General features: G+C 41.7%; 1 protein-coding gene across 4 annotated transcripts; it reads left to right on the forward strand.

Annotated features, from left to right (window-relative positions):
* The first annotated feature begins 71 nt into the window (after positions 1-71).
* On the forward strand, positions 72-27,890 carry gatad2ab (GATA zinc finger domain containing 2Ab). Of its 4 annotated transcripts, none has more exons than XM_022191837.2 (11): positions 72-219; positions 18,304-18,612; positions 21,819-21,942; positions 22,273-22,404; positions 22,807-22,878; positions 23,026-23,142; positions 23,315-23,515; positions 23,638-23,887; positions 24,024-24,418; positions 24,554-24,782; positions 25,202-27,890. In XM_022191837.2, exons 2-11 carry the CDS (start codon positions 18,317-18,319, stop codon positions 25,333-25,335), a joined length of 1,950 nt encoding a protein of 649 aa, XP_022047529.1. In that variant the 5' UTR covers positions 72-219; positions 18,304-18,316; the 3' UTR covers positions 25,336-27,890. The 4 variants fall into 4 exon arrangements, with proteins under 4 accessions (XP_022047529.1, XP_022047522.1, XP_022047506.1 ...); XM_022191830.2 differs by lacking the exon at positions 72-219 and adding an exon at positions 414-587 and having other exon boundaries at positions 23,339-23,515; XM_022191814.2 differs by lacking the exon at positions 72-219 and adding an exon at positions 415-587.
* The last annotated feature ends 33 nt before the right edge of the window (positions 27,891-27,923 follow it).

Below are 27,923 nucleotides of genomic sequence, written 5' to 3' on the forward strand. Positions count from 1 at the left end.
TGTCCTTACATCTCATCAGTTTGGAAACTTAACATTTCCGAGGTGTGTATGAACGCAGCATGACGCCGCCTGTGGTGGCTCATTACATTATCTGGCAACCGGAGTGGCAGCGGACAGAAGAGAGGGTATCCCCGGGATTTTTACACCGAAGCCAGCTAAGTAATACCACCAAACAACTGAAAATCGCGGGGGAACTCGATAAAGCTCCTCCTAGACTCCGTAAGTTCGCGGAACGCCGTTCTGCCACCGTATAATCTAATTCAGTAATTTATTTTTCAATTAAAATATGACGACGACGGAAGTTTCTCTATCGGTTTTAGCTCTGCTAACGCAAGTTAAGCTAAGCTAGCATAGCTTGATCTGAGCTAACGTGCAAGGTAACAGTTTGTGTGTCACACAGCTACACACATACACCTACCGAGCACAGACTGCCAAGAACAAGCCCCAAAAGTAGAGGAATAATAACTAAACTTCCCCGGCAAACTTGTATTAGGATACACCATTATTAGGATATAATGTAAGTTAGTCCTTTTATTTGCTCATAATGGAGCTAGAAAACTCCGGGACGAAATGATCATCTCCTGTAGGTAATTAACGCTCGATTATTTGTGAATAAAATTAGCGACTGTCTGCCTGTGCAGACGAGTGACCGGGGAGTTAGCGTTAGCAGGCTAACTTAGCTCCTGAGCTAGCCTTGTAACACTAGCTGCTCACTGAGACGGGGTCGGTTTCATTGTCTGTCGTGTATCGCTATTTGGACGCGTACAGACATCCGAGCTAAATATCACACTCTGTATAATCATGTTTACCCGAGTAAAGGCTGCATTGTTGAACGACTTTACTCTTATCTCTATAGCCGGTTTTAATCACAATGGGCTGTTAGCTCAGCAATAGTTAGCCGCTGGTTTTGTAGCCGGACAGATGGACAGGTTGTTGTTGGCAAGCCAAGTTAACGTTAGCATGCGATAGCTTGTTGTTGTTGATGGGTTACTTGAAAATAGGCAGCTTTTCTTTTGGTAAAGTTGGGTCACTAAAGTTTATGAATATTACAAGCAGCATTGCCACTTGGTTTTGCTCAGCCTGCTTTTCCTTTTAACCGTGGATGGGCATGGTTATGGTTTTATGAGCCACTGATCTCAGAACTTTGTCAGATTAGCTCAACCGTGAAAAGCCTTTTTATGGAGGCGTAATGGTGGACGGTTGTGCCTCCGTCGGGGTGTGTGTCTGTGTGTCCACGACAGCTTAGTAGCTATCACCCACGCCAGACTATAGACGACTAAGCGCCTACTTTGTGCATGTACCAGAATAGTAATATTTCTATAACTCAGATTCACGACTTAGTGTATGAAATGAGATGTCTAATTCTAAAGAGAAGATCTACAGCTAGTATACCGTTCATTTCCTATGGAATTCAAACGTTTTAAAGGCATTCCTGTAATTGTATTCATTTGATGCATTTCTTAATTATCAAACCTTGTAGTGCCTCAATTTTTTTTACGCAGTCATCTTCTCTGTGAACCGTGGCTTATGTGATTTGAGTGGACAAGTCAGTTTTGTATTCACCTGACTTTGAGGTGTGTCTCATAAGCTGGGCGACGATGTTTATATCGCTGCTGCTTCTGAACAAATGCCCTCCTTTTAAAGCAAGCAGACAGTTGGCACCCTTGGCCAGTGATGGGGGACACGTGTCGCTTTGCATTTTATGATGGGCCTTGGATTTGCCTGAGGAGGGGTGCCTCTTATGAAAAACCTTCCTGAGAGTGATGTAACTAGACAGGCATGACTGGAGATCCTCTCTTATTCTGCTGCATCAGGATTCAAACCTTTTAAAGATACATCTGTATTTTCCACCACCCATTATTTTTAGTATTTTTGTGCTTGCTTTCGTCATTCTCAAAGCTCTAAACATACCTCGCTCATCATGGCCGTTGAGTTTATTGTGGCTATATTAGCCTTGGAGTTTGCAGACCCCTTTGTCTGAAATTTAATCTTACTGTAAACTTCTTTTTTTCAGGTTTTGTTGAGTTATGGCTTGTGCAGTTCAGTCCTAATGCTGGGCAGCTGCCATGAAAGTGAAGCATCAGCTCACGAGTTTATGCATTCAGTCCATAGTTATGTTCTTTTTTTAATTTACTTTTTATAGTGACTTTATGATTGTGGTAGGGATATTGAATCACACCTGTTTCACAGAACCTTGATCAAACAGTGACTTGTGATATAAAAAATGTATTTAGGCTTTTTTCTTTTTGCCATATAATGTCCCTCTTACAAATTGTAGACCTCACACTTGTGAGATTTCTGTAGGGTTGTGTGGCACAACTGCTATTACTTCCATCCACGTAAGTCTGGCCGAGGTGTTATAGGAGTACTATAGTGTGGATACAGTTTGACAAAGCTGTCAGAGTCGAAGGCTGAGACCAGTCACTGTGAGAAGGTTAACAGGAAATGCTGGTGAAACTATGAAGTCTTACAAAAATGAGCCTGCTTGCTGGTGTCGGTGTGGATGAGCGATGAGGGCTGCAAGGGCTTGTACTAGATTGGAGGATTATCCTACAGTGATGTCACCAGGAAATGATTAAGTGTAGGATTCTTAGCCTCATTTGCTCGGTGGTAATCACTTCTTGTTTCTCAAATGAGATGCAAAAATGAATAATGTCCTCACAAGTGCAAATTGATCTCTTGTTCTGTAGTAATGGTTCCCTGTGTAATCTTGCAAATTTCTGGCTGTTGAGTTGCATATCTTATTTAATACAATAAGCCTATTACTGCATGCTAAATGTTGCATTGCTAAGTTTTTCTAGAGGATTGTCTGTAATGGAATTTTTGGGGTTACACTGGTTGAGATGTCAGCTGAAAAGATTTGCATATTTCTACGATCTGAATGTGTTTATGCCCTTTTGAGAAGTTGGAGTTCTGGCAGTTTACCTAGTTGTTGTTTCAGATGCCAGAGGACAGGAGTAGACATATCGACCAGAGGTTCCCACCCAAAGGCCTTAGGCAATTCTTGGAGCTCGAGAAGAGAAATCCTACAGTGTTTGACTGTCTGAACTATTACTTGTTTACCCAGTTGGACTTCATCAAGTATTTACAATGTGACTGGCCTGTTTTAAACATTTGAAGATACAGTGTTGGAAGTCATGACTTTGACATTGTATTTCCTAAAGCTAACTGCCTCAAATTTTACTTTGACCGCCAACAAACATGCCAAAATACTGCCTCCTGGTTCAGACTGGGCATACAACTAGTATTACTTTGGCTGTTGCTTTATTTTTTTTTTTTTATGAAGAGATTAAGAAAGTCACATATTAGTTTTTGTTAAGTGAAATTGAATACTGTAGGAAAGAAGGCTAAAATTGGTGGCAAGTGATTTTTTTTTTTGTCAAACAATATGAAAACAAAAACCTCTGCTAGAGAAGAGAAAATCCAACTAGTCTTTACCTCTATTCGTGTGTCTGTCTGTTCTTTGCTTTTCTTGACAACCATCCATCTGGTGTACTTTATGCTTGGCGAGTGTATTTCTGGAGACCCAAGGAAGTGCAGTGTCAAGTATGAAGGAGTTTGGATGGGCAGTTCTTGAGAAACATTCAACAACATTTGGTGACTAGGTTAAGGCAGCTCATCAGCCTCACCGATTACGGCAACAGTATATCGCAAAGGTGACCCAGTCAAACGCATGGGATTCCCCTGGAGAAGTTGCTTCTGGTAAAAATCCTCGCCCACGATCATCTCAAGTGTGGGAGGATTTTAAACAGAGACCAACATTGTGGTGCTCTAAGTACTGCAAATTGAAAATGACTTATCACGCCAGTACAACTGCTAGGCATGAGCATTTAAAGCATCTCAAAGCACTTCATCTAGACTGCAGCGACAAATGCCATCATCCCTTTGCTGCAGTCCCTAAATTATTTCAGTTATTTTCAATGTCCCATACTGATACAGAAGTACATTTGCCAGTGATTGTTTTAACTACACATTACTACAGTGATGAAATGAATTCATGATGTAAGAATTTTAGGTTTTAAGCAATGTACTCGAGTAGAAATACTTCTGTATGTTTAGCTTAGCAATGACTAAATCAGTCTGTGCGTTACAGCACGTCTCTCTGAGCGGTGCTGTTATTTTTTAACTTAAAGCATCAACTAGTTTGAGTTTAATGTAAAAGTTTTGATAACTGTACACAGTTGATTTTGAGTGTAAAGAAATTTTGTATTGTCTGTGATACTGACAAAGCTTTAAGCAGCAGCACTGGAGGCTGAGCATGAATGGATACTGTGGTTGTGACAGAAAGAAATAGGACAAAGTAAAGTGAGATTTTCTCAAAATTCACTTCACAGTAGTTAAAATAAATAAAGAACCAGACAAAAACAAAAACTTAGCAGGTACAAATAACACCAAGCCAGCTGCCACAGGTGTTTAGGTATTGTGGGTTTAAAAATGCATTCTTATCCTACTTCACAACCACCCATCAAATGCGTGGGAGCTAGTATTGAATGGGTTCTGCTTCTTTTCAGTTTGTAGCTATATGGCACAGTCACATTTACTCCAAAAATATTTTTAACACATGTTTACTGGGGTTTTTCTAAAATCCAGATACTGACTAAAGAGCAGCCTACCTGTCTGACTGGCGACTTTTACAACTAAACATCTTTAGTTCTTGGATAGGCCCCTAGTTAGGTTGGTTTCTGTGGACAAGCAAATTCTCAGCTCCATAACCAACAATGACACTAGAATTATCTTAATGGCAATCATGCTTGTTTAGTTATGCTTGCATTTTTGCTTACAAGTGACAACTCGCATGACTTGTGTTGCCTGAAATGGCATCTTATCTGATGTGCAAGACTAATTGTGCGTTTACAGGCTGTGGAATACACATTTCTAAAGTTGTTTTTTTCAGTCTGCTTGTAACAATTGCTTCCAGTGTGTGGCCCGTGCTGACATGGCAACTCTCGAACTCTCAGTGCAGCAAACAGGCAGACCGGTAACTTGGGTACATGTAGCATTAAGGCTTGTGTCCAAGAGGGGACTACCTTGTCCTCACTGTGTCCCTGCCACATGGCTGATTTATGCAGATTGTGTATAAATGTGCAGTATTTCATCAGCGCACTTTCATGCCTGTTGGAAAAGTTGTCAAAACAAGGTTTACCTACACTGACTGTAGAAGCTGGAGTCCTCCAGTTATTTTACCAATTCATGATTAGGAGAGTTGTCATGTTTTCCAACAGAAAGTGAACAGTAGTAGACAGAGAACATGTTTGTAGGCTGAAAAAGAGCAGAATGAAGAATCAGGGGAAATGTATGGTGTCACACCAGATGAAAAATGGTAGAAATAGTTCTCACGTGGTAACAACATCACATTACATAAAATGACCTGATTATCATTGCTGAAGCTCACTGTCATCTCCATTGCTCCATATCTGTTGGAGAAGTCCATTTTCAAGCTGATATCCTCTTTCCAAGAAAGAAAAATTACTTGGATAACAAATTGTATTTTCTGGTCTACCTTAATGATTCCAGTGTTGAATTTTCGTCTTCAATTTTTGGACACACAGGAGACTCCTCATATTTTGTGGATATGATGATACAATGCCATTGTCTTTGTTTACACCACAAACCTGACGCACATAATTATTGTTTTTTACTGCCTTCAGAGTTGATAAAATGGCCTGAAACTATGAGGTTTTAAGTGTGACTCTACCCAAAATCTGTGTTTTGGCTGCCACTCAGTTGAAGAGTTACATTTACATTTCTTTTTCTCCTTTTGCTTGAAGCCTTCATTTGATAAAATGAATTCCAAACGTGATGATAGCAGGAAAAAGTATGAGAAATTGATAGGAACATTTCAAGCCACCCCTGCCACACAGTCCACTTCTCCATTGTTAACCCTTTAAGCTTCAGTGTACCGCCGGCGGTACACCTACTAATTTGCATAGGAATTTCAAGAATGTCCGACGGCCGCAAACGCGCTTATACAAACACTATACACCGATGGAAAGCTTAGATTCTCATGAATCTGCCGGTATAAACCACTTTCAGATGTGATTACCACAGCGGGTGAGAAAAACACATTTGTCCGACAAAAACAAATATTCATCCATCCGTTCTCTGTACACGGCTTCAAAGCACACAGCGCGACTCACATTTCCGGGTTCATTATTATACACAAAAAAAAGATTCCACAAAAAACGGCCATAATCCAACCTTTTACATCCAGATGACACAAGCCAGGAAACTATTTTGTCCAAAACATGTCCTGAAGTCGGTATAAAATCCCCGAATCGGTCATTTTCAAGGAAATGCACCTCGCGATGCCCGTCCAATATTCCCCGTATTTTTCGTAATTTTTTTTATTTAAAAATAGAATATTAGCGATTTTTTTGTACTGAAAACGGCTGGAATTGACTGAAGCTTAAAGGGTTAATTTTCTCCACAGCTTTGAGGAGGACATACAGTAGCAGTAGCTTTAAATCGTAATACATGTTGGAAACGTATTGAGCCATGGATGCACAAGTGAGCGAGTGCAAGTTTCTCAAGTAGTAAAACTAGTAAACACTAAGTGCCAGAATTCATTCTTCACTAAGGATGGAAATACAAACAAAAGTCTTATGCATAGGCACAGCTAGTATGAGATAGCCACTGATAACATTTGGTCATTCTGTAAAGTCATGAAACATACCATCAAGTCTTATTTTGCACTAAGGCCCCTCTAAAAGTGCCTTATCCACAGCTCATAAGCTACAAGACGAAGCGGAGAAGGCAGGGGATGCAGTGGGGACATGTGAAAGAGAAAGTGCTGCAAATAAAAAGAAATGTGTATTTCGACATGAGTGGTGATACTGTAAAGAGAACAATGAGATGACTGTGTCAATTGTGCAGAATGACGTGTTGCCACTTCCTGCAACAGAAACTAAGAACAAACTTAAAGAAAGAAAATGGTTCATTATCCCACAAGCTTTTGGTGTCAAGAGAAGGCTAGTCTGTCGAGTGAAAATGCCGAGTGCTGTGCCAAATTCAATACGGCACATCACATTGCCAAAGAGGAGAGAACTTTTACTTTATTCAACTCTGAAGTTCTTCTCCAGAAGCAAACCAGGATACCGATGAATCGTTTTTCCTTGAAGTTAACTCGGGAGTACATTTCTGTCTGTCCTCGACCATTCGTCTGCAAGTTCTAAGTTCATTTATACAGCATGTCAGCAGTTTCAAAGTGCTTTTGGTGCCAGACATAATAGGAAAAATTTGAAAAATGCTAATACTTCCACAGATATATAAATAAAAATGAAATCAATTATTGTAAATTTTAAGAAAATTTAACAGTAAGTGAATTTTCATAGGCAGCTTAAAAGAAGATACGGAATTTCCATGTCTGAGATTCTTGGTGGATGAGCAATGAACAATGTGATCTGAGTTTTGCTCTAAAACCCTGCGTTAGTTCGCCCACTCCCACTGACCATTACTGACCATTACCGCCCACTTTTGCACACATCTTCCACTCCTGCACGCACACAAACTATTTTGATCATTTGTGCCTGCACAATATAGTGACTTTCCAATCCATGTCTTCTCCCATCCCACAGGAAAAGGCTTTGCTTTACTGCGTAATATTAGCAAAGGGATGCATGCAGTTATAATGTAGTGAAATTACAGTTACATTCATATCAGTCAGTCATTCGTGTGCACGTTTCACAGATTTCTCAATGATATCTCTCAGTGATATCTTGTTTAATATGTATGGGAAAAGGTGCTTTATTTATAAGGTACGCTTATTGTGACTGGGGAGAGTGAAGCAGATATGCTAGCTCAAAATCAGAAGTGTCCCATAAGTGCATGTTGTCTATCAATACTTTGCATATTTCTCGCAGCAAAGTCCCGTTCCTTTCCATCTTGGTCAGCAGCAACTGAGATATTGGGCTTCTCTGTCTTTGCTTTTCTGTTGTAAAAACCTGCTTTAATCTTCTTTTCACTTTCATTTGTTGACTCTATCCTTCTGGTTAGCACTAAATCCCAGGATCCGCAGTTTATTTTTTTGACTGCCCAATTCCACTTGAAGCACAGATTTGCCCCCGCCCCATACAAGACTTGCATTGGGTCCTTTGAGACCTGCAGGATCTTCAAAGATAACACTTTGGCATGGTGTTGCGTAAAACAGCAGATTTTGTTTATGTGCGGAGAATTTTAAACCAATATAAAGGTTAACGATACAGAGCTTTAAATTCAGCATAAATCTGCACCTCTCCAGGTCGGCTAGACTTTAAGTTTCACCATTTAGAATACAAACTGCAGCAGGCCATGATAAAAAAACTTGACATTGCACAACCACATCTAGAGGCATCCGAGCCTGCTCTTCCATTTTGCATGCAATTGTATTATTTCCACCTGTACACAAGACTGGTAATGGCTTAAGTAAGCAAGAATCTGGCTGAATTTGGGCTCAACTTGCTTTTGACAGAGTACTCAGAAGTGATGAGGTTCAATACTGAGTCATAACATCAGTGTTGGGTGTGGTTAAAAAATGAAATAGGCAAGACTTAAGGCCACACCCAGTGATGATGCAGGATACGGCTATTAAATAGTTGTGCCAGAAATTTAGTTTTAATCCTAGTTTAATAGCAGTGGCATTTCTTAAAAGAATGCAAACATCCTCCAATGGGTGGAGGCCAATTCTCACACTTTCAAACAGGTCCAACCAAGTGCTTATGCCATTCAAGAGATTGAGAAGGAAGACATTCTAAGTATCAAGCTAGTATTGATAAATACTAGCTGGTGGGCATTGATCGTAATAAAAGCAGATTCTTGTGTATTGGATAAATAGTGACATTTCTCTATCTTTATACGTTTATGTACATTAAGTCAAATTTTGCAACCATTTCCCAAATCTATTTGCTGTACTTGTTGTTCGCCTGTCAATTCTTGCGTGTGAAACAAGTTACACTGGAATTGTTACGGGGAAACAAGAGGCTGGCCACAGATGTTGAATTCTTATTATTGAACTTTCCTTTATTTATATCCTCACTCTTCCTGGAAAGTGGTTAATTGCAGAAGAATAATAAAGTAATAAACATGGCGAGTTTTTTCATGCATGGTGGAACTAGAGTGTTGCTATGATTGCAGTTGAGTTGTTTGCATAAACCATGAGATGCTTTGCTTGCAGTATTATCACAATCATTAATTCCACTTAATTTTGTAACCAATACAAGCAGTTTGTGCCTCTCCAGGCTGTCTTTCAGATGCATTTTCATTGTTAACTGAAGTGGTGACCTAATATCCCTTTGGAATTTTGTTTTGGTGTCCCTCCTGTACTTCAGAATGTATTATTTGCTGCCACCCAACCTCTATTAACCCCTACTGATGAAGATCAACTCAGAAATATAGTGCAAGTGACCTAATTGGCATGGTTGTGTCGCTAAGCCATAAGCACTGGTGAAGTTTTGTCCGGTTTACTGTATTTTTTTGTGCTCTTTAAACTCTTCTCCTCCTCTGCCCTTGTCACTTCCTGCTACCATCCATTTCTGAGAACTGTAATCTGATAGCAGTCTGCGTGTGTCCTGGCCCTCCAGTCTGTATGTGGGTATGTGCTTCTGGTTTTACAGGGATTATGAAGTAACCATTTGGAAGCAATTTGGCTGAAATTGGAGATTATCCCTGTCTAGGATTTTTGAAAACATTTAGCTGTTCCTTTTTATTATATCTTGTAAACATTTGTGGTCGAAAATGTATCCAGCGACTTGTGATCACAGGTTCAGGAATATTATTTGAGGTTGACTTTAGGTGCTTGTGTTTTGGAACTTCATGATCTAGATGCTTCTTATGTCATTTGATGGTCAGCAGATTATGTTTTGTTAATGGCATGAAACAATCAGTCAGAATACTAGAGGAGACTTTTATGGACATCAGTGCACCAAAATCCAGATGAGACGTAAGCTGTGAGAGAATACATGCACTTTTTTCTTAGTTGTATGTGCTGAGGATACATTCCCAAGTACGAGTGCATCTGTGTTAAACAACCTTAGTCATAAGTTTTTTATTGCTGTATGTGCCTGCATTCTTGCGTGATCATGTGCAAAAGTCTGATTTCCACTTCCTGGACTTGCAGCTATTGTCGTCGTCACGTTGCCGAGGGAGAATCCAGGTGGAGACATGCGCACACATACGTTCACTGTGTGGCTCCGGCTCTCATGCACACACACACACAGACACACGCACAGAGGCAGTCTGGCAGATTCAGGGTTAAAGGCTTCCATTTTGTTAGGTAACACCCTAATGGTCTGATCTGTCAGTGGCGTTAAAATGGCAGGGGCTTAACCCTTGGCGTTCGGGACACAACCAGCAGGGGCACACACACACACACACACACACTTCTGGGCTGGCCGAGCCTAGAACAGAACAACTGAGGAGGGAGTGTGTGCAATGAGGTAGGGAGGGGTAGAGGGAAGGACATAGAGTGAGCAAGTGAGAGAGAGAAGACAAGGAAGAGTATTTTTCACTTGGGTACAGTTAGATTATGGCTCAGCGAACCACATGCGCTTTGCACCCTTCTCCCTCCCCCAACCATGGCACCATCTCAGCTGGGTCCCTGCCCCCACTTCTAGCCTGGTGCACAGATTAGCATAGGTAGTCTGGTCTTTTCTTTTATTGGTTAGATGATATCCCAAAGGAAAGAAAAAAAACACTATGCTCTTTGATAACTTGAAAATAATTTTGTCATTGAAGCAACACATAAGTTTGATGTGATATAAAGGCACCTGCAGGGGTAATGTTTATGGTGTTTAGTAAGAAATTGCCTTGAATTCAAGATCATCATCAGATCATCACCTGGTTGTATCTGCCAGTAAGATAACTGACAGTTTGAATGATCAAATCAATATTACAAGGATCAGAGCCCCTTAGCTACACAGGAAAAAAAGAGTTGTCGCTCCATTTTCTTTTATTGGGCAATAATAATCCATACTTGTATTGCTTTTATTGGACAGAATAATTGTTGTTTCCCATTGTATTGAACCCTAAGGACACAGCTGAAAAGCCTCAGTATTTTAAAATGGCTGGTAATGTGTTGGCTGGCTGGGTCCAGTCCCAGTGGGAAGATCATTACAGTGTTGGAGATGAGAGGCGAGCACGCTACCTGAGGGGATGTGCCTTTGCCATTGATCTGGTCTCTGTGAAATGCTGGACACAATAGAAGACAGAGTGAGAACAAAACCTGTAGTGTCACTCCAGGTCACAAGATTTCCATTTGCTTTCAAGTGGTTGCATCTTATCCTGCCGCACTATACACGTATATCATATATGTATTTATTTCAGCCAGCTTGCTTCGAGGCAGCTTGATGCAAACCTTTTCATACATTTGTTTTTTTCATATCAATTTGAATGGGTAGTAGAGGTATCTCGTGGCACCCACAGCCCAGAAGTCTTGTCGTCCTTTGTTTTTTTTTCTGCCAAAGATCTGCTCTGCCCTCAGGTCTTATTCACAGGGAAACGAGAGAGACATGCATCTACTCCCTCTGGAGATCAACTGGCACAGATAACTAATCACTGGCTGGTCCTCTTCTACCCTCTTTCTCATCATCTTGTCTTTGTCGTTGCTTTTGCTGGTAGCCCATTTGTATGTTAGAGATGAATCTTCATGAGGTTGTTGCACTGACATATAAATAGGGACGGGTATCACAGTATATTTAGTGATACTGGTGTATACCAGCATTCTTTATTGCAATCAAAACTTATCTTTTCTCTTTACTATTTAATGTTCCTCCTAAATTTAATGGGATTGAAATGCATAACGAAGCACGCCAGCGCTCAGTGTGCTCTTTACCCATTTATTTTAAGAAAATTACAAAGTGGATCGTGTCTTCCTGTTAATTATTGTTCATTAGGAGGGATAAAGAATTAAAATGTATTTTTATGGATGAGTGATTTAGTATGTGAGACCTACAGTACCTGTGACTGGCTGTCTATCTTACTTGTGGATGATACAGGAAGAACAACCTCCAAGAGAATGTTGTCTCTTTGGAGCAATGAGTTAGATGATGTGCAGATTAGATTGTTTAGACACTCAAGTACAGGTAACACGTTTGATGTAACAAAGCATTTCAGATCTTTCAGAGCTGACAGTTGCTGAATGTTGACAGCAGGAACACACTGGGAGAAAAATCTGGGCCTAAATTAATGTTAGTATTTGAACTTGAGCTGGTTTTGTAACTTTGTTAAATTATTGGTTTCATCTTATATGATACAGCATTCAAACTGTCGACAGCTGAGATGAGTGACATTGATCATCTCATTACATGGAAATGTTCTGCTGGGAAACGGCTGGTCCTGGCATTCGTGTGGATGTTATTTGGACACGTACCACCAACCTAAACCACTGATGGCAACACTTCATCTTGTGGTCTGAATGTGGTCTTCTTTGGTAATATGTCTGTGTAGATTTTCAGTCATCCAGATCATGGTAGTCCTGGGAGTTTCAGTAAAAAATAATCAGCTGCACTTTTTTTGGGGGGTCTTGAAGAAGTTTCATCTCACATCCAAGAGGCTCCTTCAGTTCTTGGTAGCAAAGTCTAAATTTCAATATCAGTGAGCATTTTAAAATTTCCAGAATCTAAATTCCACCTCAAGAGGGCTGAGATTATGTGTGTAGTGTAAATCAAAGAACTGTGATGTGCCAAGGTTGGCAAACTTGATAGTCTGAAATGGATGGTGCAGTGGAGACAGTAGTAAGCAGACCTTTTTCTTGATCAGAAGTCCTCTATTCCTGGTTGCTAAGTCCCAGGCAATGAGGTTTGGGGTACCAGCTCCCTCCAGGCATCTCTTGACGGACTTGCTGATGGACAAGTCAGACCTGTTTGTGAGATTGTAGTGTCAATCTCAGTTTGTTTTAAATGCTGGATAGATGGAGCTGGGGGGGAGCTCACAAGGGTGCTCTAGTTGACTGAATTAGGATCTTTTTGCCGTTGATTGCCTGCCAATAGAATAGAAATTGATGTCAAACTTAGAGATCCAGTAATCTGATATGGTTTTTAAATTTGATTGCTCAACCTGGACAGAGAAAGAGTAGCTTTGTCTCCATCATAACGTGCTGTTATTGAGGGTTGTTGGACTTGTCATTTACCTGCTCATCTTTGTGTCTTTTCCTAGTGTCACAGTGCAATACTTTCATAGTTTGACTGCTTGAAGTCTTATTTTTTTTTCAGGTGTCACTGTAAATAGCGCCTGGAATTTGCTTGATGCTCTTCTGCATATTTTTAAAATATGTTTACATTGTTTATTAGTTTGTCCTCTTAAGGGGGGCTCGCTAGTTCACCTTGTCTAGTCTGCCCACCATGTACTAAGACTGAATACTTACTGCACTGCGGTGGTTCGGTGTCAATTCCAGCCCTGACCCCCTATTTCCCCCTGCTTCTGCCCCTTCCTCAGCTGTCCCTATTAAATAAAGAAAAAAAACACCAAAAAATGATCTTCTTGATTGACTATTCTATAAAAGAAATACACCAGAGTTCTCTGCAGTTGTAATTTTTCACAATTTGTGGTGTATCTTTGTAAGAGTTTGTTTTATCCAAATCAATCAGCAGGTTATGATGTCTCACTGGAGGTTTACTGAGATCAAATGTGATGCAACAATGAGAACTAGTACACACATCCCTCTCAGCCTGTCTCAAGTGCATACATAAGGCATCACAACATATGCATGGACAACAATCCCCCCTCTCACCTCCAGTTGCTTAGCAGCAGTGCATCCAGTACGTTAAACATTGGATTCATGATCCCATATATCTCTTCTGGGACAAAGGTAGCCACGTGTCTCTAGACCTGAAACTAGCAGCCAGAGCCGTCCTAGTGATGTGGAGATCTGACTGCACTGTCCCAAAGGGTTATAGTCATTTTCTACCTGACACGGTTCACCACCGTTGCAGCAAGAGCAATGTGCAGCCACCATTTCTGCAGTCTTACTGACTGTTTAAAGTATGACTTCTGAAGCACTGTGTGTGGTATGTGGGCATACACACATACACACTCATACACAAGCTGTCATCTCTGGCAGATAAATAGCCTTTGTGTCCAGGGATGGTACAGCAGGGCACATCTGTCCTTGCAGTGTATCAGAGCAGGGTGCATTTTAGGTTCTATACACTCGGATGCAAGCAGACCTGAATGTTAAGCTGTGTTGTAGTTACTTTATTCTGAATGCATTTGGTTTTCTTATTACTAACACTTAAGTTCAACATCTTGCCAAGTGTCGGGGATGCCAATGTCACACACCTACTTAAAGTTAAATTTGAGCTGCACTAACAGATGTAAATTGTTAGAACAAACTGCAGTCTTTCTGCACACAGTGTTTTGTTGAAATTGCTGAAAAGCAGTTTCATTTTCCAACCTTACATTGCAGTTCTTTCAGTGCCTGGTTTTGACAAACTCATAGTAGGAGGGTTTGTATACATAAGATTCAAATGGTGAGCTATAATGGATAGCAGACAAAAAAAATTTAAGATGTTTATCATGGCTCCACATTAACTTTGGACAAGCAAACTTAGTTTTCTGTTGTTCAGCCACAAAAGTCACTTGTTCAGGTAAAAATGAAATATAGCCTTGTAATTTAGATAGTTATCACTGATTGTGTTATTATTTTGCAGACAACACAGTGTTCTTTTATACATCAGGCCCCTGGTCCACTCCCACTGCACACCATTTTAGAACCAGTGGTCTGGCCTATTTTGTCTGAGAGTATTTTCAACACCGACGACGTGACAGATGCATTGAGTTTAGGTAACGTCTGACTTGGCTTACAAGGTACTTCACCCCTCTGTCTACCTAGTTTGTAGACTGTTTGTTGCTTAGCTAATCTCCAAAATATTATTTTTAATCAGGAAACGGATGCATCGTTTCAAATTGGAATATGAATGTAGCAGTTAATCATTTACCTAAATAGCCAAGTAATATGTGACACCTGTATTTTTTCTGTTTTATTTTTTTAAATTACCTTTAAGTTCATTTGGGCAAATACATTTCTGCTCCAATCACGCTACAAAACAATCCACTTGTCCCATGTAAGTGGGTAAGCCTTAATGTCAAACCCTGCTTACTATGTCCAGCAATACTAAAATAGTGTTTTTAAGAGTGTCAGATATCATAAATGGCAGGCTTTTTATGTTATGTGCTGACTCTTGACTGCTGAGGAAGTAAGTCATGTCACGGATGCAACTCCCCCCCGTCATAGTGTGGTTGCCGTATGTTGGAATGCTCGAAGACGACATAATTTTCTCCTCCTCCCTCTTGCCTTCTTCTTCCCTGTGTGGGACGTGTCTGTGGCCTCCCTGTTTCTCTCCCTGTTTTCTGCCACTGTCTGTCCATATGGTAAACCTGTGCCTTCTTTCATTTGCAGACCAGTTTGAACTGGTTTTCAGGAAGGCACTTTTTGTCTCTCCTGAAATCTTTTGGACAAGAACTGTTTGGATGTCAGACTTTGAAAGACCTTGAGCCAGCTTTCTTAATCAGACATGCACGATTGCGTATACGTGCAGCGCTTTCAGTCCAGTGATCATTTAGGCTGTCCTTTCAGAATCTTGAAACGCAAACATGCACACGTGTTAATGCTCTCATTCTTGTACAAAAAGCATCATGTTGTATATTATACAATTTCAAGAGCATATGTAAGTGCTGGTTCTATAATGAGTACATGGCCTACATTGGTGTACTTGGTGTAAACGGAGCACACTGCTGCTTTTCTGCTGTGTAATAGGTTTTTCCCTGAAATCTAAGTGGGTCTCTCATCCTCTGCTGTTACCATACCGAGTGAGATTTGGGTCAGCATCTGGGGCACTGGCAGTAGGACAGGAGATGCCTGTACACCTCAGGGTTGTCCCTGTATGCAGCTGGAAATATCAGCTAAATCAAACCAGAGTTGCAACTGCATCAGTAGTGAAGTAATTTTTAAAGAAAAAATGCACAATATATGATTCTAGATTCTGAAATTTGAAGATTTGATGAGGGTTGTCTTTGTCATTTGTAATAATTGAAATGTCTTTGGGTTTTCAAGTATTGGTTGGACAGACAAGACATTTGACAATACCGTTTAAGGCTTCTGGAAGTTTCGATTGGCATTTTCTAGATACATATTTTATCATTCTTGTGTAAATTAGGGAAATTACCAGCTGATGAATCACTAATGAAATAGTAATTTATTGCATCCTTAAATTCAGCGTTACACATTTTCGGTTACACACTTAACAACACAGTGCATCATGGGTGTGTCTTCAAGTATTATTAATAATCTATATTTGCGTGCTGCAGATCAGTAGTATAACCTGTTCTTCAAAGACTAAAATACCGCAGGGTTCTTTATTTTTAGTTTGTACTGGTTGCACTTCTGTGACGTTATACTTCATAGAATTACAGTGCGGAATTCAATTGCACTTTTGGATATAATGGCAGTCTGTTGAACAAAATGTGATTATACATGCTTTAAAACGTCACATGCCCTAGGTGGGACTGATTGAGTGCTTTTTGAGTTAAGCAGCTGCCATTTAAGCTTGTTAAATCTCAACTTCACCTGAGCGTTGTTGCACATTCATGTTAGTTGATTTGGTTCAGCTCCATCAGTCGCTCTTGGCAGACCATTCCCTCTCAGACAAAGGCACCCTGTGATGTCCGTTAAAGCTTAGACCCAGCACTGCTAGCGTTCACTTTTATAGTTTCAATTTGAGGTTTTATATGTACCTCAGCTAAGGTAATGCGACCTATCACTCTTACCTCACCTACTACTTCACAATGCATGCAGGGCTGCTTTTTTGCTGGCTGCATTACACTACACATGAAACACGTTAACATTTGTGCGTTCTTTACATTGGGCATTTTTTATTTTACATTTTTCTTATTGTTTATTTTTACTTATTACACATTTTTGCTTATTTATCTGTATTTGTGGTATTGGGACCTGTACTCTCTCTACTGCAACAACCAAATGTCCCCTCTGGGATTATTGAAGTACTTCTATTCTGTTACTGCCCTCTGAAATGCCACAGCATTCACATGTTACTCTTTTGTTGTTTTGGCAATGTTGCCAAGATGTTGAATCCTGAAGATAAGACTCTCAAAATTCATAGTAACCTGCATAGAGTTATATAGCAGACCCCTAAAAGGATGCAGTAGGAGTGGACGATTTGCTGATTTTTATATCATGGTCGATCCTAATTTGGCATATAATCTGCTTCATGGGAATTATACAGATTGTGTCATTATTGTTGGTATATGTAAGTATTTTATTGTGAAAGTTCAGTTTCTGTTAACCAGCTACCACCAGTCTCATGTTTCTTAACCTGTGGGCTGGCTCGGTCACAATTGTAGGTTTCTCATTGTCATTCAGCTGCCCTCCAATAAGTGTCTCATCCAGTCAGCCTCTCATCCTGCGGACAGACTCCAACTCCACCATCTTGGACTGCATCTGGCGACTGTAGTCCTTGTTGTGCTTTCTGGGAGATCCACTGCAAACTGGAAGGCCACTCCAGCCACAACCGGCAGCAGGCATGAACTGATTCGAGTGCTATACCAACCTCACAGAGGCCACAGAACAGAATATGGAGGCAATGTTCCCGCTTGTAAAAAAGATAGGTTACCATTGCCGTCTTCAGCCCAAGCTGGTAGAGTTGGAGTCTGCCTGTGGGAGGTTCACTGGTGAGGCTGCTGAATGACATCAAGGACTGCCACGACGATGACCTGACCAGCCTGTGGGTAGAGGAACACAAGACTAAACCGCTCAGGACTGACTGGTTAGCAGCAACTTAGCTTTCCAAAGAAGCCTCAAAGCAATGCAGATATGAACCACAGTTTCTATTGAGGACTTCTACAATTCAATCACAGCAAAAATTGAATCAGAGATATGCGAGTTGGCCTCGAGTTCAGGGGTCAGTCTTTGTATCCACTCAACCTAAATTTTCAGATTGTGGATTGTGATTCTATCCCCCAAAATTGTCATATTTTCTTCTTTAAAAAAAATCTAACAAAGCAAAAGTTTCCTTTGGGATTAGTAAAGTTCTATCTTATTTTAAATTATGCTTCAGTCAGATTGTCAAGATGTGCGATACAATATGTTTAAATTGTGCAAAATAATAATCAATTTGAGTTACACTTTTTCAATAAAAGTAAATAAAACACTAAGAAAAACAAAACTACAGACTGTGCTGTTAAAGTGTACCTGGAGCTGTATGCTACCACAATTAGACCTTTACCTTGCTGTCATCTCCAACCAGTTGTTTTTGCCTATTTGTTTGTTTTGTAAATGTATTCAAACTGTTTGTCACTGTTTGATGTTTTTCTCTCCAGGGTGAGAGCAGCCATGTCAGAGGAGGCAGTGCGTCAAACGCGCAGCCAGAAGCGGGCTCTGGAGAGGGATCATGCAACTCTTTCTGGGTCCCCGGGGGACATGGACAGTAAACGGGTTAAGCTGGAGAAGGGTGACGCAGCTGAGGCCCCTCTGGCCCTGGTGGGAGCTGGAGCTGAGGGGGTCAAGCTGAAGAGCGAGCAGGCTGCTAAGGTAGCAGCCAGCATTCTAAAGTCAGGGGAAGTGAAGGCTACCATCAAGGTAGAGGTGCAGACTGGAGACGAACCTGTTGACATGAGCACATCTAAAAGGTGAGAAAAGGATCATAAGGTTTGATTTTTGTCTGGCTGGACTGTATTTTTTTTTCTTGTATGTAATTTTTTGAAGTAATGTTAGTCATGTTCATGCAACAGCTGAGAGTGTCGCTCATAAGAAACCCATTGTTCAATTTATGTTACTGTAAGTCATTAGTCAGTGATTTACTCTGAAAGGAATGCGATAAACACTTTACCTTGGGCCGATATGTCTGTCTGGGCTTTGATATTGCATAGTCATCCGACTTTGTTCACAATAAACCCTTTACAAGCATTTCCGGCTGCACAAAATGCACCCTAATCTGCTTACAAACTAGTTGGTGTCAGCGAGTGTGTATGATGCAAAGAACAGTTTGCCCTTGTGTTTCTATATGGTTTTGTGTTCCTGATGTTGAACCATCTCACGGGTTAAAAGGACAACTGAAGCAGAGTAATTGTCAACATTTTTGTGCATGGATTTGTTTGAAAACTTCTTGAGGATTATTTATGTACCGGAGGCCTTGGATTTCATGCATGCATGCACGGCGCGTGGTTTGGCGCAGAGATGTGTCTTATTGGAGTTTCAGGTCTCTCTCTTAACTCTGTGCGAGCGAGTGGTCTGACAAGAGTCATACAGGAAGTCGCTGCGTGGTTGTCGGCAGCCTGCCCCCATTTTGAAAACTTTGAGGCTCCTGAGGCCTGGGCTCCATTTTCTCCCACAGCAGCACCTGAACTCTGCCTCACACTTCACACAAAATGAAGGCTATGTGTCACAAACTGGTTCCAACTGGCCGTTGCCATGGTTTCCACATTGGAAGGAGCAGTTGGAGGAAGGAGGGGCCAGGAGGGGTGGTGGGTGTGTCACATGACCACACAGAGAAATGCCTGATGTCATGTGACGTGTGTTTGGTAGAGCGATAAATACACACAGTGATGTGATGGCAGCTCAAGTGGAACAGAGAGGTGATTCAGCTCAAAGTGTGTTGGCTCAGACCGTGGCACATCATAACTACACACAAGCGTCACCTTTGGCCCCGCTTTAACCCTCGGCATGTTTGTGTGCTTAGTCATTGCAAGGCAATTGTTTTATTGTTGTATATAGAGGATAAAGGCCAACTTTCTGAAACTGTTAATGAAATAGAATGCACACCATATGTTGCCATGTCAGATGATAATACACTAAGTGACCTGACTAGATGCTCTAAGTGGATTCATGTATGAAAGAGATGCCACTGAAATGTCACGATTCTGTCTTAAAGTAGGTTTGTTTGATGCTTCGTATACACTGCAACAATATGTCAAAATTTAAACACACCTTTACTAAGCCGGTCATCTGTTTTATAGCCCAGCCGTTTCATTAACTTAAAGAGCCTTACGTGGCTTAAAAAGGCACTTGGCGGTGTTTCGGTGCGTTCTAAATCTAGAATCCCGAAGCACCCCATAATGACTGACTCATGAATCCTATAGTGGGGTCAGTGTGAAGCCATGATTGGGGAAGCCGAGGCATGCAGAAACACTGGACCTTACATAACCAAGCTGGTGTGTTGTGATGCTTGTGTAAGCTGTTCTCAATAGTTAGTAGCAACCGACCACAAACTAGTCCATGTCAGTTTATCAGGGAGGCCAAGTCAGTGGAGGCGCTGGGTTACCATTATGCTTTCCTGTGAGATGGAGCTTTGCATTCTTGACTCTTTAGTGGTACTTTTATCATATTACATACTGTATGGAATGTAAACAGAAGGAAGGGGGAGGAAAAACTGCGGCTCCTGCAGGCTTCAGCTGTGCTTAAGGAGAGTAATCCTTCTCAGAATAGCTGTATTCTGAAAGTGCCAGGCTGTCAGATGTCTTTCTAGATTTTAATGAAACGCACCAGGCAAGCACTTTTCAGGAAGTTAGTAAAAGACACAAACGGAACAATTCTCTGCTGGGAAAAGTTTTATTATGGCAATGAATATTTGTCAGATTTCATGTTCTAATTGCTCAGTGTGATGAAGCTGTCATCACATAATGTACACAGCAGCATGGATATTGCCATAAGGATGAACTCGGTGAACTGAGCTTGCAGTGTATGTTGAGGAGAGCTGCTGAGACAGCTGTTGTGAAGAAAGGGAGGTTAGCGGAGAAACGTGTCTCAAGACAGGAGAATGCAAAAGAGGAAAAAATGTGAAGTGAGTCAGTGAGTTGGAGTATAAAAGATGAACAAGTAAGTAAGGATGGGGGAGGGGTGTGTGAAGTAGTGACTGAGTGAGAGAGTGTACACAATAGGTTGGCTCCTGGCCATGTATTCCCCTCCCCCTCACTGTCACCCTCCCCAGTGTCTCCAGCGGACCTCCGCTCTGCTCAGCTTGTGACTCTGATGTCGGCAGCTGGGAGGGAGGAGAGAGCTGAGGCCCAGGCTGTGCCGATCCGGCTAGGCCATAGGCCTCGCCACGGAGGTAGGGGAGGGGTGAGGCCCTGTCTGGGTGGTAAACTGGGTCTGAGCTCGAAGCCCTGAAGCCTCTCGCTCGACAGCTACTGAACAATTATATAACTTCACTGCATGTGCGCATGCATAACTCTACAGTACAACACAGACCTCTACCTCTCACATACTGTCATACATCTACCCCGAGCTTACCTCATCCTCCACTAGTTCTCCTTACCACTCAGACTTTTAGGATCTGATAGGATCCCTGCTGTGATAGAGGCAAATTTATTCTTCAGCCACGGTCCATGCGCTGTAAGATTACAACCACCCCCTAGTTTCTTATCTCCACCCCTCTCCAGATTGATGCATATGCAGCTTGCCACCGGTCGCCTTTGTTCTCCTTAGTCGTCAGGAAGAGCCACTTTGCATTTTACCAAAGGTCTTGAACCTTTTCTTCAGTATAAAACTACAGTGCTGTCAATTTGCCCTGAGTTTGCATGTCGTTTGTAAGGGATTTTGCTGTTGGGAGAGAGAGAGCCTGAGGCCTGTCGATGTTACCTTTCGTTGGAGATAATGGGTTGTTGCGTTCTTCCCCTGCCGCCATTACTCCATTATTGATCTCTTGGTTCTTGCCTCCTTGTGTGTCCTGGCACACATTCACAATACAGCAGGGATGATAGTATTATAATTATATACTGCCATCTACTGTGTAAAAGACAGAACTACAAGTTAGTTGTAGTTGCTGTGTTCTAGACGGAAACATAATGTAATTCTGAACATCTGTTGAATGATGATCTTTTAATATTTCTCCCCTCAGTGATATTAAGAAAGAGCGGCAGCCACCTTCACCAGATGATGTGATTGTGTTATCAGACAATGAGCCATCCAGTCCCCTCATGAATGGACACTGCTTCACAAAGACTGACACAGATAAACTTATGGTAGGAATCCAGAATTTGAACATTTCAAACAATAGTCTCTTTCTGTTTACTGGCTTAAAAGTCTTTATTCTTACTTATTGATACCTGCTGAAAATGCCAGATAGAAATGGTACAACTCATACCGCAAAAGCAACCTTTGTTGTTGATCCGGTGTTAAATGTTATGACATGGTTTTGCATTTTTCCTGTCCCCTGTAATTGCATTAAATTGTACCCTTATTTGTAGTCAGTCATTTACTGCGTTGAGTTGCCTTTATTACACACGCTGCACCTGAAAATAATTCAAATTTATCCAGATTCCCTAAATCTTGTTTTTATTTGGTGCGTATAGAAGAGTTCACCTGAGGAAAGGGAGCGCATCATCAAACAGCTGAAGGAGGAGCTGAGACTCCAAGAGGCCAAACTGGTGCTGCTTAAGAAACTGCGACAGAGCCAGATCCAGAAGGAGAGCACTGTACAGAAGGTAAAAACCCCAAATAGAAGAGAATATTCTGTACTCCTTGGAATGTTTTGTTGGAGCTGATGGGTGCAGATGCTACTTGAAAAGTGTCAGACTCCTGCACACTGTCTAACTTGCAGAAATGCATTTTTTAGCATAACTAGGCAAATGGTGCTTTTGCTGATGAAGTTAAGGCACAGAAATGTTGTGCTGATAACTGTATTTTTTGCCTGTCAGACAGTGTGTAGAAGTCAGATCGAAACTTTTAATAGGCTCATTCCTCTTCTATGCACCTGCCTCATGGAATAGATGTGTGAAGAATTCTTTTGCAAATGCTAATTGTCAGAGGAGTCATAGTTCTGCTTTAATGTTCTCCCTTTTCACTAAAACACTTTTTTTTTGATTCCCTGTTTCCTAACTGTCCAGGCGAGCGGCTCTGTGGCTACTCCTCCTCCTCTGGTGAGAGGTAGCATGACATCAAGCAAAGGACCCCTTCAGGTAACGACTCATCTGCCCTCACTTGCAGTATTCAACATGTACAGCTCCATTATTTATTGTGAAATGCTGTCATACCAATGTGGAAACTCAGTCAAGTTCACTGTTTTGGTTGAATAATGTTAAAAACATGTCTTTTAATTTTCACAGGTGACAGGTCGTAGCTCAGGCACGGTAATCCCCCCTCCCTTGGTGCGGGGTGGGCAACATGTCCCGTCCAAACACAACTCTCAGATTGTGATGCCACCCCTGGTCAGAGGAGCCCAGGTTAGTGTGTAGTGGGATGTAGAACCATTGGATAATAATTCCTCTTTTGTTGTAGTTCCTTTTAAAGTTTACTGTTTTAAAGGGCTCACGCTTAAATCTTCGGTCTCTCTATGCTTCTGAATTGGTGTCCTCTGTAACGATGGTTACTGTGTGTGCATGTGTGCCTTATCAGCCTATTGCGGTGACTCCCCAGCAGATAGCCAGTCTACGTCAGCAACAGCAGCAGCACAGCGGTTCGGGTCCCCCTCCACTCCTGTTGGCTCCCAGGGCCTCTGTGCCCAATGTCCAGGTCCAGGGCCAGAGGATCATTCAGCAGGGACTCATTCGGGTGGCTAATGTGGCCAACAGCAATGTCATGGTCAACATCCCTCAGGTGTGGACACAAAATACAAGCAGTCGCTGCACAGTCATATGGAGAATTTCCCTTTTCTGAGCAATCTATTCATTCTGTCTTCATATTTGTCATAAAATGGTTTCTGATATTCCTGTGTCCAGGCCTCTCCAACCAGCCTAAAGGGCTCTTCAGCATCACCCAACTCTAGCATCAATGACTCCCCAGCCAGCCGGCAGGCGGCTGCTAAACTTGCACTGCGTAAGCAGTTGGAGAAGACGCTGCTGGAGATCCCTCCACCCAAACCTCCTGCCCCTGAGTTCAACTTCTTGCCTTCTGCAGCCAATAATGAGTTCATCTACCTGTTGGGGTTGGAAGAGGTGGTGCAAAAACTTCTGGAGATGCACGGCAGGGGTGAGTAGATATAATCTACTAATCTAATGGCTTATTTTGGGATGTTGCAGTTCAATGGTGGCTTTTAAACTATGTGATGCAAATGTATAAAAACTATTCTAGAGAAGTTCTCTGTTTATCATTTGTCTGCTCATAGGTAATCTGGGCCCAGCTGCTGCAATGGCCAGCTCCATTCCCAAAGAGCCATACACCTGTGCCCAGTGTAAGACGGACTTTACCTCCCGCTGGAGAAAGGAGAAGGCTGGGACCATCCTCTGTGACCAATGCATGTCGTCCAATCAGAAGAAGGCCCTGAAGGCTGAGCACACCAACCGGCTGAAAGCAGCCTTTGTGAAGGCACTCCAACAGGAGCAGGAGATCGAGCAGCGTATCCTCCAGCAGGCAGCCTCTTCTTCCTCCTCTGCCTCTAAAACCACCTCGTCCTCCTCTCCCTCACTGTCCAAAAGTGAGGTGCTGGTGTCCCAGCAGTATAAGCAGGTCAGAGCTGCCATGCATCACAGATCTTTGGCTGCTCACCACTCCATTAAGCAGGTTGGTATTATACTGGATTATGTTGCTGACAGACCAACAGTGTGGTTTGAAAGTGGTCTAAAAACATTTTTCCTACATCAACACCCCAAATGTTAGTTTACATCCACACTCCCATTGCTTTGTCTGTCGTTACAGAGTCAGCTGTCGCACAGCCTCCAGTCTGCGGTGAGCTCTCGTGGTGTGGCCCACTCCTTCGCCTCCTCCTCCCAGCTGCAGAATGCGGTGACAGCAGCAGCGCTGGGCAGTAGGGCAGGTAAGCATGCTGCAGCTCGCCCTCTGCATCAGGGGGCAAAGGTCGGCGCCGGCAGCAGCGGTAACCAGGGCAACATGGCCGCCTGGAGGAAGCAGAGCGGTGGCAACACAGGTAGATAAACGAGAGTCAAGGCTAGACAGAGAATCCACTTCACCTGTGTTTGTTTTTCTGCTCCTCTTTGGAGGAATCACTTTCTTGTAAGGTGGATTCCTCCTCTCTTCTGTTAAACTCGTCTTTCTTTCCATTCCCTTTGACTTGGTCTTTTCATTTGAGTGTTTGTTTCTAGTCTTTGTGTGTTTTGTTTTTATTTTGTCTTTTAACTTTTTGTTTGTTTCAAAACAAAATCCTAAAAATTACAGCTTTTAACAGAGAAATGCTCCATCTATTTCATCAGTGCTTTTGTTTTTTTCCTTCTTCCTACATCAAACATCAAAACAGGGTGATGATGTAATAACTCTTATAGAACTATTGTGAAACAACTTGATGTTAGTCATATCCAGTACATTGACCACTTGTTTGTCTCCTGACAGGTATGACTATGGCCTATGTGAACCCCAGCTTATCTGCTCATAAGACCAGCTCTGCTGTGGACCGTCAGCGAGAATATCTGCTGGACATGATTCCCTCCCGTTCTATCTCCCAAGCAGCAAACACATGGAAATAATGCAATCTTACTCCCTACTGACACATAACTATTAGCCCTCTTAATATCAATAACAGCCATTCTCATTACTGTTCTTATCCTTTCTGTGGACTCTGGCCAAAATGGCACAGGAGAGAATCAGCCTCTTTTCTTGTGGAGTAGAGGTGTTCTTACACCTCTTTCCCATGATCTTCTGCTACCTTCTTCCTTATCTCAATCCTTCCCCAAGTGGAGTTGTGCTTTGACAGCTTCAGGGATACAAGGAACATGTCGAATAGAAAATTGGGTACCTTGTTTTTTTGAGGGTTGTTGTTGACATGGACGTGTACAATTTTACAAACTTCTGCAGAGATGTTGCCTCTCCCTCCCTGTATATTGGTTGAACCTCCCAGTTGCACCGAGACGATGTTCACTCAAGCTCCCTGAGCTCTCCTGCCTCTGGATTAGGCAGGGAAAAGTAATAATCACTATTATACACAATAAAATATTCGCCTTACGTCCTGCCCCTAGTCTGAGCCAGTCAGACTCAGGCCCGCGCGGTGGCCGAACCGAACTTAACTGAAGACCTCATCACACGGATTGTTGTTGAGCTTCGAGGACCATCCACGGAATAATAACTGCTTCAGCTTTGCAAAAATGAATAAAATAAAGGTAAAAAAAAAGACTGTTAAAAAAAAAAAAAAAAAAAGGATCTCTATCTACACACAGACTGCCTCTTCTCTCTAACCTACAGCGTGTATAGTAGAGAAGTTGATGTGTGTTGGATTATTTTGTATGGCTGAATGTTAGGATTTTGTCTTTTCTTCTGTAAGTCATATACTGTGTTTGGAATATTGTGCTCCCTGATACTTTGGAAGTGGCCTCTTGTCGAGGTCTGAATTTACAGGCTAATGTTACTGTTGAGGTGGTTTTACATCTGCTGGGTTCCATGTTGTGGCCTACTTTTAAATACTTTGTTTTTTCTAAGATGAAGAGGAAGAATACAGATTAAGGTTTCACTGACTCATGTAAAAACACGGAGCATATGTTTGGAGGACTATTCTTATTGAATATTGTAAAATAAACCTTCCAAAGAACTAGTGGAGCCCAAATGGAATCCCTTCTGCTAGAAGGTTTCTAGTTTATTTGAACCCTCTCTGGATATAAACATGAATTCATGCTAAACTGAGGGGGTGTAAGGAATGTCATATTTTTGACATTGTTTTTGCTTTTAGTCATAGGTTGTGGTGCATTATTTTTCTTCTATAGACAAACTTGTCTGAATTTATTTATAGGGTCATGTTAGTAAAGACATATGCTTATGCCCTAAGTTTGAATGGATCTTAAAAATTTGTTTTCTCTCGTGTGTCAAGTGGCTCCCATGCACCCTTACGATTGGTCTGAGAGAAGCTGGACAGCTTTCAGAATGTAGTTATGCAAAAACCCCTATAGCAACAAATGACATGAACTTCTTAGTCTTTAACATTAAGGTGTGTAATGATTTCTGTCAGGTCATTGAATTGAGCTAACTCTGCCTTTCACGTGAGCTATATTGCATTTTTATCAGGTTGCAGCAGCACAGGATAAGCTAGTGAAGTACAATATGTCCCACATTGAACAGGGGAATTCCCACCCGCTCATGGATTTGACTTATTTAGCTACCATGTGCTGTTTTTCTTTCATTTCATTCGCTGGGGTGGTCCGGTTGCATCAACTCTACCCCTCAATAGTGGCTTTAGAGTTATGTGCCCTATTGGGGAATGTCAGTAAATGAACGATGTGTTGAATTTAGTCAGTAAAAACATCTGCTGTTTTGTTTGTTGTATATTTAAAGAAAAAAGTGGCTGACCACCCCAGCAGTTTTTTCCACATCCTGTATCATTTTTTAATTTTTTTTTGTCCTTGTCACATTGAAATATTACTCATCATGAACCCGATGTCTTGCTCCCTCTCCCCCTTTGTCATTTCACCCCTGAGTTCATCAACACAACCATGAGGTGATCGAACACGGCATTGTAAGACTTTGTGTCGTCCACTCTTTAGCTCACTGGTTTATCTCGGCCTCCGTGCTTAGAAAACACAGTGCACTGCGTTGGGTTAAATGGGGCATCAGTTGAAGTTTCTCCCTTTGTGCTGGGGTATCATCACTGTACACCTGGGTTTCATTTAGGATGGTGCAACAAAAAACTCTCTGCTGGTGGAAATACGAGCAAAGTGATTTTTAATTTAAATCGCTCGAGATCTTTGTATTTCTGTCTCAAAGTAGCATCAGATTATTCCAGGTTGTCTGTACATTCCTGACAGGCAGAAGGTAGCAGCCCGCGTCTTGTGGATGCAAAAAAAAGTAATATTAATAATAAATAAAGCAATCTGGAACAGGATTTTGTGCCCTGCTAAGTGTAACCCTGTGCTGTCCTGACTACTGCCTGCTGCTGCTGTTTGACAACGATATCACCATTCCGTTTGTTTGGGGTCGACGCGCTGCTAAATGCAGTGCAGCCCAAATGGAAAAGAAAACAGTGTATGAGAAATATTTGTTTGTTTTTTTGGAATTTTTTTTCTGCTCTATCAAATAATAAAACTAATTTTAACCCCTCTTTATGGCTGGCTTGCCTGTTTACTTGTGAACT

This window comes from Acanthochromis polyacanthus, chromosome 4 (assembly GCF_021347895.1).
Source record: "Acanthochromis polyacanthus isolate Apoly-LR-REF ecotype Palm Island chromosome 4, KAUST_Apoly_ChrSc, whole genome shotgun sequence".
Lineage (NCBI taxonomy): Eukaryota > Metazoa > Chordata > Actinopteri > Pomacentridae > Acanthochromis > Acanthochromis polyacanthus.

What these genes read in the sequence shown, in the direction of transcription:
- gatad2ab (XM_022191814.2), top strand. An exon ending in TCTGGAGATGCACGGCAGGG is followed by an intron (nt 23,888 to 24,023) that starts GTGAGTAGATAT and finishes GTCTGCTCATAG; the next exon opens with GTAATCTGGGCCCAGCTGCT. An exon ending in CTCACCACTCCATTAAGCAG is followed by an intron (nt 24,419 to 24,553) that starts GTTGGTATTATA and finishes CTGTCGTTACAG; the next exon opens with AGTCAGCTGTCGCACAGCCT.